The 14,701-nt window shown below is 36.8% G+C and overlaps 1 protein-coding gene across 2 annotated transcripts in view; it reads right to left on the reverse strand.

Moving 5' to 3' along the window:
* Positions 1 to 14,474, reverse strand: part of TTC29 (tetratricopeptide repeat domain 29) — a 180,697-nt gene extending 166,223 nt beyond the window's left edge. For both annotated transcript variants that reach the window (XM_069493352.1, XM_069493351.1), the window contains exons 1-4: positions 14,322 to 14,474; positions 13,651 to 13,697; positions 8,509 to 8,606; positions 6,605 to 6,688 (exon numbers count right to left, since the gene is read on the reverse strand). In XM_069493352.1, the coding sequence (XP_069349453.1) occupies positions 6,605 to 6,688; positions 8,509 to 8,600 (176 nt within the window). In that variant the 5' untranslated portion in view covers positions 8,601 to 8,606; positions 13,651 to 13,697; positions 14,322 to 14,474. The remainder of the gene's footprint in view (positions 1 to 6,604; positions 6,689 to 8,508; positions 8,607 to 13,650; positions 13,698 to 14,321) is intronic.
* Between the last annotated feature and the right edge of the window lie 227 nt (positions 14,475 to 14,701).

A 14,701-nucleotide genomic window follows, 5' to 3' on the forward strand; every position in this document is an offset into this window, starting at 1 on the left:
CGGCACTGAAACAGTGCTCAACAAATACTAGCCATTATTATTTTCACAAAGAATAAATTTCCAAGTGGGACAGAAAAGAATCAAACTGGAGAAGGTAAGTATAGCCTGGGGGGTGTCTGGCTTTAATTAGAAGTATTTATTGAATCCATAGTCATGCTGGACACTGTTACAGGTGCTGGATACTAGGCAGTGAACAAGACATCCCCCTAATTGCTCTGGTCATTTCAGAAGACGTCATCTTTGATTTCATCCTGTACTCATTCCTTGCGTGCATCCCATTGGTAAGTTCTGATCTCCCAAAAACCTAAATATATTCTAAATTAAACCACTTCTCATCATTTCCATTATATCGAGCCTGCTCAAGCCACCACCATCTCTCACTTGGGCTGTTGCTCAGGGAAATATCCATAAAGTAGAGAGCAGCCTTTAGTGATCTTTTTAAAATGAAGTCACATCATGTCATTTCCCTGCTTAAAATGAGCCAAAGGTTTCCTAATACACTTAGAATAAAATTTAGGCTTCTTAGAAATTATTCTGACCAAATAACTTCTGATCCCTTAGGAACAATGTGAAGAGAATTTTTAAAAATCAAAAAGCACAAAAGACATTTGGAAAGATTCTTTCTTATTGATCACCTGAGAGTTTTGGAAGATACGATATTTATTTATTTATTTATAAGTAAATTAATAAATAATTTAATAATTGAGGCAATCAACCTTGGTGAATTTCCAAACAACCAAAAATCTTTAAATATAAAAACCCAGAATATATAAAATCTAATAAATCAAAACACATGATTAAAACTTTTCTAAAATGTATTACTCATTTCTCTGCCATATGAAGCAGAGCAACCTGAACAAAACAATACTTTGTTGCTAAATCTCAATTATTTAATTCTGACACAATGTAAATATCTTGAGACACAATGTAAACATCCTGAAACCCCTGGCTGCAGGACCCAGTCATTACTTGTCCTTCCCAACTACATCCCCAGACAGCATGGCCTTTTAGTAGTGGCCAATTCTTTTGTCTTCTCCGTGTCAGCTGGCATTTCAGTATTTTAGCTTCCTCCTCACAAATTTAACCTACCTAAAGTAGGAAAAATGGGAGGTTTCCACAGAAAAAAAAAAAAAAAAACATATAGCCAAGCTAGTTAAATTAGAAAATCTAATATTATAGACATTTTTAAGTCAACAGAGTTGGCCTAAGGGTGGCTCCATACCCTTCCTGACAGTACAATGTATAGGCTATTTTTCTAGAGCTTTTTCTCATTTGTATGAAGAGTTGTACACATACGCTGATGTTGGTTAACCTATATCTGAACTATAACCCTAATATTCTTCTTAGAAAGAGACTGTCAAGTTTTGCCTGGGGTGTGTGGTTTGTGGGGAAGAAGAGGGTGTATTCTTCTATATCTGAATTTTCTGGCTATACAGTATCTGTGAGGTGCAATAAAGTGAAACACAATAAAACAAAGTGTGCCTGTATTTAACTTTACTGAACATGTCTATACTTTAACTTGAAGAAAAGTGTTTAAGATATATTGAAAGATTTGTATATAGTGATATGTAGAAAATTGAGATTAATAATTAAAGTACACAGTCTGAAGATGTATATACACACATATATACATACATACAAATGTGTACACATGAAATGTAGATATGTATAAAGACATTACATATATTTGTATGTGTTTGTGTATGTAAATATATCTTGATAAGTTGCCTTGCTAGATCAAAGAAAGTGTGGAATTTTTAAAATGGTCTCAGAGAGTTATCCCAATACAAATATAAAGTTTTAAAAGTTTCCAAATAATACAATTAAAACTATCAAGGAAAACTATCTATTTCTTATAACTAGACATTTAAATGTTTATTTCAAAAGAGAATAACACTGTACTCTTCTAACCTAGAGGTGGTCACCACCTAATTATGCTTATCAGTAAAGACCCTGATCCAGTAATATCTGTAGAAACTCTAGGGAAGCAAAAAAGTTCTTGTGAGCCCATAATTTGGTTTAGCTTTAAGTACTGAAATAGTGACACTGGTTATTATAACTTCTTCAGTTTCCAACATAGAAAACAGAACAGGGTATGGGGGATGATTTTTACATGCTTGAAGTAATGTCAGTGATTTTTAAGGATTACTTTTTTAACCATAATCAAGAATTGAAAAGGATCTTAATAGTTTTGAATCTTCCCTGTTTTCTTAATATAGATAGAACATAATATTAAAGACAAAATTCAACATAATAAAACCACATTGCCCCACGAATTGAGAGTGATGTGACTGGTTCATTGTTCATCCCACTGACTGATCTGATTGATTCATTCTCTGTGGTGCCTGGGTGCTTTTCTTTTTCTATAATTTTTTTATCTGTCACTTTGTCCCATGACGTTGAAAGAGGAATTTCCCAAATGGCTTCCAAATAGAGGATTGCATTGTGCACTTACAAGTTTATAAGCTATTGTAGGAAGAACCACATTCTCTGGTTATATTCTGCATAGATTTAAGGGGCACAAATGGTTTTATGTTACATGGATGAATTGTATGGTTGCAAAGTCACGGCTTTTAGTATACCAATCACTCGAATAGTGTACATTGTACCAAACAGGGAGTTTAGATTTTATCGTAAGAGCAGTGGGAAGCTCTTGGAGGGTTTTCAGCAGGGGAATGGCATGATCTAATTTTTTCAAAACATCACTCTGGCAGCTATATTTTGGTGAAGTTAGAGTGGATGTGGGAAGAGCAGTTAGGAAACTATTCAAGTAATCTTGGTAAGTCATAGTGGTAGCTATGCAATGAAGAGAAAGTAATGAACACAAGATATACTTTGGAGTATATCTGATAGGGCATACTGGTGGATTAGATGGGGAGTACTCATGAGCAAGGTAAGACTGAAGGCTGCCTTGGTGCTATTTTCTGAAATAAGGAAAGACTATGAGAGGGATATTGGATAATATTGGGGATGGGAGAGGAGTAGGGGTGAAGCAAGAGTCCAGTTTTGGGTTAAATTAACCTTGGAATGTCTGTTATATATCCAAGTATGTATGTCAAGAAAGAAGTTGGAGCTAAAAAATTGGAGTTTGATGGAGAGGTCAGTGCTGGATTTATAAATATGGTAGTCATCCAATTATTGCTAAAGTTTAATAAGACTGGATCTAGGTTGAGAGTGTAGCTGTAGTAGAAAGCCCAGGACTCAGCCCTTGGGCTCCTCACCATTGAGAGATTGAAAAGAGAAAGCCAGCCAGCAAAGGAAACTGAGGCAGTACGGTTTGCAGGAAAACCATAGAACATGGCATCCTGGAGGCCACAAGTACAGAATATTCAAGATGAGAGTGTTCAACTTCATCAAATGCTGTGAAGACATCAAGCAAGATGAGGACAGAAACATAACCATTAGATGTGATAAAAATGGAGGCCCACTGGTGACACTAAACAGAGATTTCAGTGAGTACCAGGGCTGGAAACCTATTTAGAGTCAACTGAGGCAAGAATGGGATGTGAAAATACTGAGACAGAGCTTCTGTTTGCTGTGAAGGTTAGAGAAAAATGGGTAGAACTTGGAGGGGGATACTAAGTTGAGGGAAATACTTCAGTAGATGTGAATACTAGGTGAGATTGATCCAATGGAAAAGCGGAAAGTGATGATATAAGAGGAAAATATGTTTAACTGCAGGAGAAAGTCTTGGAACAGGTATGGGATTGAGAGTAAATGTAGAGGCATCATCCTTAGACAAGAGCAAGAACTCTCCACCCATCCCAGAAGGCGGAAGGTCACAGCGTGTGAGTTTACACATAAGTTGGTATACGAGGGCTGTCCAGAAATATCAAGCCATGTAACCATCCTCATTATATTAACAATGGTTGGATACTTTCCAGACAGCTCTTGTATTTGGCGGTAGATGACAACGGATTATTTTGGGACTAGATAATGAGCATATGCATATTACGGGATATCAAAGTTAGAATATATTAATTGTATTAATGAGTATATATAAATATATCTATTGCCATCTTAAAGGAGAATAAGGCAGTAGAGTGAGGGATTTCAAGATATATCTTAGATGCTGCTTTTGCCCAATTGAAAATTTGATTCTTCAATTTCTATCCATTACGTCTCTATATACTGAAGATCTATGACTTATCAGTTATATCATTTTATAACACTACCAGACTTGGAGCGTTATATTAAATATCTGTCTTCCTGGACAAGTTTTATCCTATCATCTTAGTCTTCTCTGATTTTTTCTCGACCTCGAGGTTGCACCTCACAGTACAACCAGCACTGAATCATTCCATGTTTGTTTCCTGCTTGTTGGTCTTATTGTCTCAAATAGATGTTAAGTTTCCAGGATGGGGCCAAGAATTTCACAATAAAATATCACTGTGTCTCCCACCGTGAGAAACCTAGTATTAGATATAAAGTAGTACTTAATAAATGCTTGTTGACCAATTTATCTTTTCAGAGTTGAATGGCTAATAAAAATGCAGCAATTCTCTGGCTAAAGGAATATGCATAATTCTTCATGGCACCTGCTGGGCATTGCTGGGAGATGCTGAAATCATTCATCAATTTTCTCCTTTTTATGTTATTCGATTAGCTTGTCTGGGGCAAAGTCTAGAATGTGTATCAGTCAAAAGCATAATAAACAGCTGTGCGCAAGCTATCTTTATACGAATGATTTGCACCTACTATCTTATAGAAAGGGCTTTGGTCTGAGAAAGTATTCAAGTGCAGGAAGCTTTAAGGAGAATGTAATGGTAAGCACTGAGAATTACCCTATGTTACTGTTATCGGTAGCATAATGATGAATTTGAAATCAATTTGGTAATATCCTCAGTGGAAAAATGTTAAGTAAACACTCATCACCATAGCCTATTTTGCATTGTCATACATAAAATTTTTCTTTTCAGTCTGCACTGAAAGCTTAGGTGCCAGTAGACTTTTAGAATACAAATTTATAGTTTGTTGAAATAAGTGAAGAATGTTTAGTTTCTAATTTGATTCTTAATTGTTAAGCCAATTAAAGCTATTTGGATATAATATTTAAATCAGAATACAAATATTGCTCATATATATTTTTCTTTGAAGAAGTAATTGTGCTTATCATACGATATTGACTTTTAATTTTATCCAACAGGTTACCATGGAAAGTTAAAGAATTAACCATCAGAATAGCATTTAACTAAAAATGCCAGATACTACACATAGCAGTCTATAGAGCTGCAGAAGTGAGTGACTACAGTCACTGTAAAATTTTGTCATTATATAAAGTAGCTATTGACTGAATAAACTACTTTGTTTTTCCACGTTATATGAAAATTGACAAAGATAATATCTGATAAAATGAAATATATGAAAAGACTTAGAATTTTAGAATATATAAAACCTATACCAAAATATCATTAGGAACACTCCTTCAGCAGAATCCCATAGTATTAGACAATACTAAAAAGATAGAATCTCTTTTAAACATTTGTTGCATAAAATTTCAGTTGAAACACGTAATGAATTCTGTAAGATGTATTTGCATTTACAAGATTTCTATTTTTTGATACTTACATTTAAAGATCTGATGGTAACAGAGCCACTAAGTCTATAGGTAAGAAATATTAAATCTGTTTAGCTATTGTTCTAGGTTTCTATTAATTTCTCACTAACCTACATTGATTTTTATACTGCTTTTATTCATCCCATAAATTAGACTCTAATTTGTGGCAAAATGCATAGTTTACATTGCTCATTTAAAAAGTAAATCCAGGGCCGGGCGTGGTGGCTCACGCCTGTAATCCTAGCACTCTGGGAGGCCGAGGCGGGTGGATCGCTCGAGGTCAGGAGTTCAAGACCAGCCTGAGCAAGAGCGAGACCCCGTCTCTACTAAAAATAGAAAGAAATTATATGTACAACTAAAAACATATATAGAAAAAATTAGCCAGGCATGGTGGTGCATGCCTGTAGTCCCAGCTACTCGGGAGGCTGAGGCAGTAGGATCGCTTAAGCCCAGGAGTTTGAGGTTGCTGTGAGCTAGGCTGATGCCACGGCACTCACTCTAGCCTGGGCAACAGAGCGAGACTCTGACTCAAAAAAAAATAAAAAAATAAAAATAAAAAAATAAAAAGTAAATCCAGGTAATTTAGAAGTATGTTTAAAGTAATCAATAAACTATGATCCATTGATTCTTTTTGTGAGTTCTTTTGGGGAAAAGAAGATACAATAGTAAGTTTTTTCTTTTTTTAATCACCAGGATAAAAAAAAGATATATGAATCTTTTTCTTAAAGCTTTTTTCTTTCCCATGGAGGTAACACACATTAAAATGGAGGTTAATATGCAATTAATGGCACAGACTTAACTAAATATCGCAAATGTGATAGTATAATATCTTAGTAAATATGGGAATTTTGAGAGCCATAACATTAGAGACTTTGATAGGTTGTAAGATCAATAGACATGACTTATCACTATTTTATATGAGCTTTAATTTTTAAATGCCATGTTCCATGAAAAAGTATATTGCACAGGAAAATTGAAATTTCAATAAAGAATCAAGACAAAAGAAACAAACTTTATATTAAAGTATCTTTAAGAGGTTGTACTTACGCAGCAACCTCCTCTTTTGACAATCCTTTGAAATTCACCTCCACATAATGATCTATGTCATCTTTTTCTTTGATCAATTGAGACCTAAATGGAATAGAAAGAAATAATAAAGCACTGACTTATCAAGTTGAAAAGCTACCAAACATATAAAATGCCACCAGGAGAACAGAAATATTCAGGGTAAAATACCATACATAATACATGTTCTACAATAGCTATACAGTTAGCTTGTTGACTGATAATTTCAAAATTTTAATTTTCCTGAATGGAAAAAGATAGGGAAGAATATTAAACCCAGTGTGTAAACAAATAAAACACCAACACATTGAAACAATTCACATTCTTAAATAAGTAGAGTTTTCTCTTCAAAGCGTATCAAGTTTTCCATTTTGCTCACGTTGCTTCACAGTATAAATTTTCAACTGCTGAAGTCATATTTTGTTTGGCACAGAATCTTGAATCAAGAACATGTGTTTGATAAAAATGTGTAATATTTATTTGTCCCAAATATTACTAACTTTTGCCCTGAACTTCTGGTTGAATAGTTTTTTTTTTAATCACACATAAAATTTGAATCATTATTAAAGATTCAATGTGCAAAATGATTTTAAAGAAGACTTTATTGAGAAATATATTTGTAGTATATTCATTCATAACACCCTCTTTTATCTTTAAAAATAAGCATGCTATCAACCTCTCATAACTATGGGGACATGGGACAAAACAAATACCTATGTTTTATTTAGAAGTTATTAAAGAATGTTTATATAAACTTTGCCTTGAAAGGTTACAATAAAAATGTTTTTCTTAAATAAAATGAATATAAGAAAAAGTTTTCTTTAAAACCCATCTTATTTTAGGAGTGGCATATTAGGCTATGTTTTTGCTCATCTTGAAAACAAAATGTAATCTCAATCATTAAAAAAGACAGAAAGAACAAGCTTTTTCAGGCTTTGTAAATATTTCACATTTTTCAAAAGTAAAACAAAAAATAAGAATATGTGTATGTAGTATGCACATGAATTATGCATCTATTGAAAGATTTCTCAGCTATAGAAAAAGGAAATTTTGATTTGTTATTTTAAAAAATCTTTATGTTAGTTTAGCTGAATGTATTTATTTTGGTCCAAGGGCTTTGGTCTTTCCCAGAAATACTAAAAATGAAGTTCAGAACAAAGAAGTCTTGTAATACTTTGATCATTATGCCTTGCAGGAATTGAAAAAAAGTGTGCACAGAAAGAAAATAATCAAACCTACATATGCAAATTGTTTATGTTGATAAATACTATATGTATTACTAAAAGACTAAAAAATCACAAATAGAAATTTCAAAGGTGGACAATCTCAGTTAATATTCATAATTATGATAAAAAGCATTGAGTTTTCTGTCCTGCATCTTCCCAGCAACAACTCCAGTATCAGCAGCCATTCATGGGCAGCAGTGGTTTGATGATGCATTTTCAGGACATCGTTTCATGAGATTTTTCGTGCCTGCCACTTGACCCTAGAAGCACGGCTACACCCTCCTTTCTCCAAAACAGAAGTCAGCACTCGGGACCTTGTGGATTGAAAGCAATACACCTTTCATCCCTAAAGCTTCTTCTTTCTATTCTGCGCATACATTTTTAACATGAATCTTATCTCCAAAACTCTATAGGTGCCATGATATAATTGCAATAGGAAATAAAACAATCAAAGGAGCACTTGCTTGATAAATAAATATATTTGTAGTATTTGGATGGGGTCATCAATCCTTTGAGACAGCAAATCTGAATATTCTGAATATAACAATGTATTTTTCTCTTATCTTTAAACAATTTTATTTTCTGAGATATGCTATTGACCTTTTGAATATTGTAGGAAATTCATTCTGTAGGGAAAGACACGAAAACCTGGGCACGTACCTTGGAATTGTTACAGGGGAGCATGGCAGCTTCTGTCTGGCTAAGGCCATAAGCTTTGGGCGTGTCATGGGCAGTGGGGGCAGGGTGGCCATCTTGGACTAGAAAAAAATAAGCAGAAATGATGGTTGAAAGAAGGAATCTTTCAAAGGACCCTTTAAGACATTATTAGAGATCCACAGTCTGTCGTCTTTGCTGAGAATGCCTCTGTATGTAGAGCACTCTTATTCAGGAGTGATGTTCAGTGAGGGGAGTCTGCGGGCTGCCTCTCTCATTATTTTCTTTTATTGTCTGCCTTTTGGCCAATTTATTTTTTCCCTGCATCTCCACCACAAAGTGGATAAGAGAAAACCTGATAAATGCATTGATGATTCAGACAATCATCAGGTTTGTTAAGAGTTTTGTTAAGGGACATGATTGAAATTAAAGAATGAAGATTTTTAGGATAGTTATGGATTTCAAATGTTTATGCTTTGGTTTCCTGTTACAATCAATGATTGAAAACTGCCCATACTTTGCTGTTTTCTAAAAGCATTATCACTCACAAACAAAGGCTTTCTTTTAGAAGTGATAGATGCTACGAATAATTCTCAAAATGGAGACAGCTCTCCTGAGAAAACACATAGCTGTAACAGTATAATGAATCACTTCAAAACGTATTGGTTTAAAAAAGTTATTTTAAACGACTTTATTTTTCATACTTTACATGGGTCAGGAATTAGGAGAAGATATAATAGGATAGCTTTTCTCTGCTCCATGATGACTGGGGCCCATGCTGGGAAGACTCAGAAGCTGGGATAACCCAATGGTGGGGCACAGGAATCTTTTGTAAGTGTTTTCACTCATATATATGGTGGTTGATGGAAACTATTAGCTGAGACTCAACTGGGGCTGTCTACCAGAACACATACATGAGGTCTCCTCATGTGGCTTGGGCTTCCTCACAGCATGGCAACTTCAGACTTCTGATGTAGCAGCTCAGGGCTCTAAAGGCAAGTATCCCAAAGAATGAACATAGAACTACCTACTTAAGGGAGACTATCAAAGTCACATTATAAGAAGAGAATATAGTACAGGAGACACTGTTATAGCCCTTTTTGGAAAATGCAATATGTCAAGTGGTGAGCAATAAGGAAGGCAGGTCTATAAAATCAAGTTATCTAAACCTTACCCCAAAGAGGAAGAAGTGTGGACATGATGCCTATGGACTTAGAATAGAAAAACTGTCACATGTTGAAGGACTCTCAGATGTAAAAGAACCCCTGCTTCTATTAACCAGAGAGGCATCCAAAAGCCCAGAGGCTCCTGATCTCACCCCTACTATGTCCACCAGCTTTGACCTCTACCCTTAGCCTCACCAAACAACTGGAAGGCTTATTTTGAGTTTTAAATCACTTATCACCAGCATTTATTACCTGTGTGACCTAGAGCAAATCACAATCAATCTGGGCCTTGAATATATTAAACAGAAAGTTATTGAGCTACTACTTGGTGCCAGTCACTGTTCTAGGTGCTGAAGATACAACAGTGAACAAAAAGACAAAAATATCTAACTTCACAGACTTTACATTGTAGACATAAATATGGAGAAAGACAATATACAAATAAGCAAAATATATAGACCGTCAGATAATGATAAGATTTCACAATGAAAAATAAAGCAGGGAACTAAAAACTATCCAAATACTCACTAATAGCAAAGGATTAAATAAGAGCAGAAGCAGATGAGGTCAGGGAAGTTAAAGAGAATTTTGGTGGTGTCCCAGTAGTGTAGGGTCTTGAAGGTTACTGTAAAAACTGGACTTTACTGTGATTGAGGTAAGAAGCCATTGGAGGATTTAGAGCACACAGGTGACACAATCTGACTTTCACCTTGAAAGGATCACTCTGACTTCCCTTTTGAGATTAGACTATAGGAAGAGGGAGAGCAGACATCAGAGAGGTCAGGTAGGCCAACTCCTGTGAAATTTGAGTGGGAGAGTGTAGTGATTTAGGTAGAAGTGGAGATGGAAGATGTAGTCAGACCTGAGATAGAGCCACCTGTAGATGGCTGAGACATGATATTCCTCTAGTGCTACAAAGCCATGGTGGGGCTGAAGATGAGAAAGCACTGAGATGAGGGAAAATCTTTTGAAATTCAGTAAAAATGGGCAGTCTTGTGTTTCTAAAAAAAAATAATTAACCTGGCTTAAGAGTAATTTTTTTACATAATTAAAGAGAATTCTAATGCAGATCAATGTTTTAGATATAATAAAGTTTAGATATGATAAATCCTAATATTTATTACCTAGTTTATTAAGGTGTGATATGATCTATGAAACATAATGCCCATTTATTTTTTATACAGTGATAACTTTAAAGTGCACAGTCTAAACAGGAAATGTTAGTCTTCTCCTATAGAACAAACATTAGAAACATATTATATTACACTGTATAACTTAATTATGTTTAATTAATTATTTATTGTTATTAATTATTGTTTAATTTTTAAAAATCTATTTTTCTTACTAGCTGTTATATTAATTAGTTGAGTTACTTGGATAACCAGAACTTACAAAATGGCAACATCATGCAGAACATGTGGCAAGATGTCATGACCAATCCAGAGTTAAACCGCATGTATAGTTTTAAAGGGACCCTAAAGGCTCCCCAAACCCCCTTCACATGAGCTTACTTCAGAGAAGCTATGAAGACTGTGTTCCTAACTCTTATGATGTTACAGATGTTACAGTAAACATCTGGACCATGTCAGTTCTTAACTCTGGGCTGTCTAGCTCCAGTGGATTCCAAGAGGGAGAGAAGGAAACAATGACTATGCTTCCCCTTCAGCTGGGGCATTCCATACTCTATGAGTCAAGACTCTATTCAAAGAGCCCCACTTTGCTTCCCAAAGCATTATGCATTGGGCATTGAGGTCAGGGTGATCTCTGCATAATTGCAGGGTTCTTTGAAGGGTTCACCAAGGAGCTTCAAAATGAGAAATAGTGCTTGCAATTTCCCCAAATACTAGGAAGACCCAGCTACTTGCAGACAGACCAGACCCCAGAAGCACTGATCCAGCCAATATATCCCATCAAAGTGCATTTAACACCCCCCCAAAAGTTGGCCTATGAGTATGTTATATAAAATTTATTCCTTTTGATGTTTACTTGAGTTAGATGATTTCTGTTAGAAAATATAAGCATCTAATGAAATGCAATGCAAATAAATGCTATACATGGAAAGGAATATGTCTTCTTTGTTATACAGATCAACTGCAATCTTTTTTTTTTTTTTTTCCCAAATTCTCAGTCAACGTTTCCTACCATTAAAGTTTCAGCCGCCAGTTCCTTCATTTTGCTTTCCTCTGATCTGAGAACATTAGCAGCAGGAACACCTTTACTCTTAAATTTAGTTTAGTGTAAGTATTGCAAGCCCTGCTGGCAAGCCTCAAGGCATAAACTCTGAATAGGGGGTGGTCAGAGCTGTATGATAAAGTGGAAAAAAAGTTATTAACTGGAGTTGGAAAAAAATATCCCTCAACCAATCGCAGTTGGAAAGTTTAAGCTCAGAGTTAGAGTGGAAGCTGAGCAGGCTTCTCTCCTTGCTTCTAAACCCCACATCCCACCTTGCCTACGCCCGTTGAGAAAAGGCATTTTGTTTCTCACAATCAATACATGGCCGTATAGGGCATTTTATTTTATATAACAGATAATGTGTGATCTGAATTTTAGGACACACATAATATTTGAAATACACCAAATATTTAAAGGGATCCTGTATCAAATTATTTTCTTATCCAAGTAATCACCATGTCTTTTATGCCTTATAAATTCAGTCTTATTTCTGGTGAATTTTCTGGAGAAGGAAGTAGCTGTACTCTAACATGCAGCCAAGGGGAAAATAAATGGAAAAAAATGCTGGCATGTTTAGGGACCTAGCATTTCAGTCTTAAATTATATCTGTAAAGCAAAGAAAGCCTTTTGCTCTTTGTTAACATGAGTTGCATCATTTTCCTGGTGTTGGCCAGGCAGTGTTCAAAGCTCCTAGGTGAGCTCCAACCTAGACTCAACGATGAGGAATGCAACTAGTGCTATGGGGTGAATGCAAAGGAAACAGGTCACCATTAGTTATGGCACTTCATCAGGATTCTCCTAGCTCAACACCACAAAGGAAAACACATAATATAGACATGGCTACAGGAAGGGAAACTGCTCAGGTTCAGGTGAGTAAGGGAGAAGGAGAATGAGGTACCTCTTTGATACCAAAAGGAGCTTAGCCCTGGGAGCCCAAGCAGCCTGTTAGGAGGACCCAGAGGCACCTCCCCCAGTGGTAGCAAATGGGCAGTGCTACATGTGGCACCACAGGTGCTGAGACAAAGATCAAAATGCCGCCTGGAGCCATTCCACTGTTGGTATTCAGAAGAGATTTGGTGCACTCTTTGATCTGCTGGTTGGCTCTTGCATCACAGTTACAGTCTCTAAGTTTGGCCCCCACATGCAAAGACAAATGAGAATGGAGAAACACAGGATGAAAGGTTTGAGAGTGCTGGGTCAGGCTGACTGTGTCCCATGGTGTGAGTTTAAGTTTCTGGCCCCCAAGTAAAATTCTTCAAAGAGTAACCCTCCTGCCCTCTATCCCCAGAGAGGCCTTCATCAGGAAAAACAAAGGAGGGGAGGCCTACCACTGTGTAGACACAGGCTACTTGGGAAGTGACTATGTCTGAGGCTGACCAGTGTTTCTAGGGTTCAGTCACCTTGGGGTAAAAACTGAGATGAGAGAAATAAAGCTAATGAACCACAGTAAGAAAATTTATTATAGGTCATCAAGAGAGTTCAAAATAAATGTGATTTTACTAAAAATCATTCATAAAAATTAAAACTTTTCATATCATCACCACAAGCTCTTTTACTTTGAAAGTTTAAAAGAAAATCACAGAAGAAATATCACTAATTATGCTTTTTAATAAAGTAGAACAAATAATTCACTTCTAGTGTCCAATAATTTCGGACACTTCTAGCACCCTGTGGTGGGCAATTAGATAGGTTGTTAAATAAAGTAAGTAGAAAGTACATATTTTCTACTAAGTGACATTTATTGGATGGTTAAATCAAAACGTAAAGCAGGAAAAGTATCTGAAGGCAAGCCACACTGCACTGGACTTACTTTTGCAGGTTACTGCTGACGGTCTCTCCAGGCTTACAGACTTCAGCCTGAAAATCAGGAAGCCAAGAATCACAGCAAAGGAGAGAAGAAAGAAAGTTTAAAATCACTCACTAGAATAACTCCTCTTCCCCCTCCCCAAGTCAGGGAATAAGATTCATTTATACAACTAAGTACCCACCATCTAAGTTTAGATGAATTTTTAAAAAATCCCAACGTGAGAAACTAATCACTAATTCAATGAAATGCCAAAACGTGCGAAATATATATATGTATTGATATATTTCAATACAAATATGACATTAGGGATAACCATTTGTTTGTTCTTTCAGATTTATGAGATGGAGCCAGTTATCTTTACCCACATCAAAAGCATCTGTCCTCTGTTTCCACCTAGTTCTAAATAAACAGGGCCAATTGACTTATTCCTACACCTGTTTTTCCACTGCCCTTAGAGGATTAGGTGAACTGGGGAACAAGAAGAGTTCCTGCCCCTACTCCTCTTTCAATTCGTCTCTTGAGGTCAATGCCTAGGGCCCGGACTCAGGAAGCCTGAGAAAGACTGACGGGGTAAGGTATGTCAGGGTCAAGGAAGGGACTGCCTGGAAGAACAGCCCGCCCCTCCAAGGAGCTGAGAAACTCCAGTCGCCAGCCCCGCCCCTGCCTTCACGAACCTCGGTGGACTGGCCCTGGAGACAGCTCCAGTTTTCTGTCCCGCCGCAGTGAGTCCCCCACGGGCGGCAGGTGCTGAGCGCAGGCGCTGCCCGCTCCTCCCGTGGCGCTTCAGAGGCCTAGAGCCGCCCGCGCGAAGAGACGGGACGCGGAGACCGTCTCCAGGGAAACAGAGGAGCGAGGAGGGACGGTCGGGGGCGGAGTTAGCTTAAACCGGGGCTCGGGATTGGGCCATCTCCTAGACTCCGGCCTGGGGGTGGAGCTTGGGGTGGAGCTTACTGACTGCCGGGTTCTTCGGACTCCGCACCGCAGACTTTTCAAGCAGGGCTGCTTTCAGAAGTTAGACGCTTTCAGAAATCAGCTCTCGAAGTTGCCGCCTGAA

The sequence above is a fragment of the Eulemur rufifrons genome, chromosome 18, assembly GCF_041146395.1.
Source record: "Eulemur rufifrons isolate Redbay chromosome 18, OSU_ERuf_1, whole genome shotgun sequence".
NCBI lineage: Eukaryota > Metazoa > Chordata > Mammalia > Primates > Lemuridae > Eulemur > Eulemur rufifrons.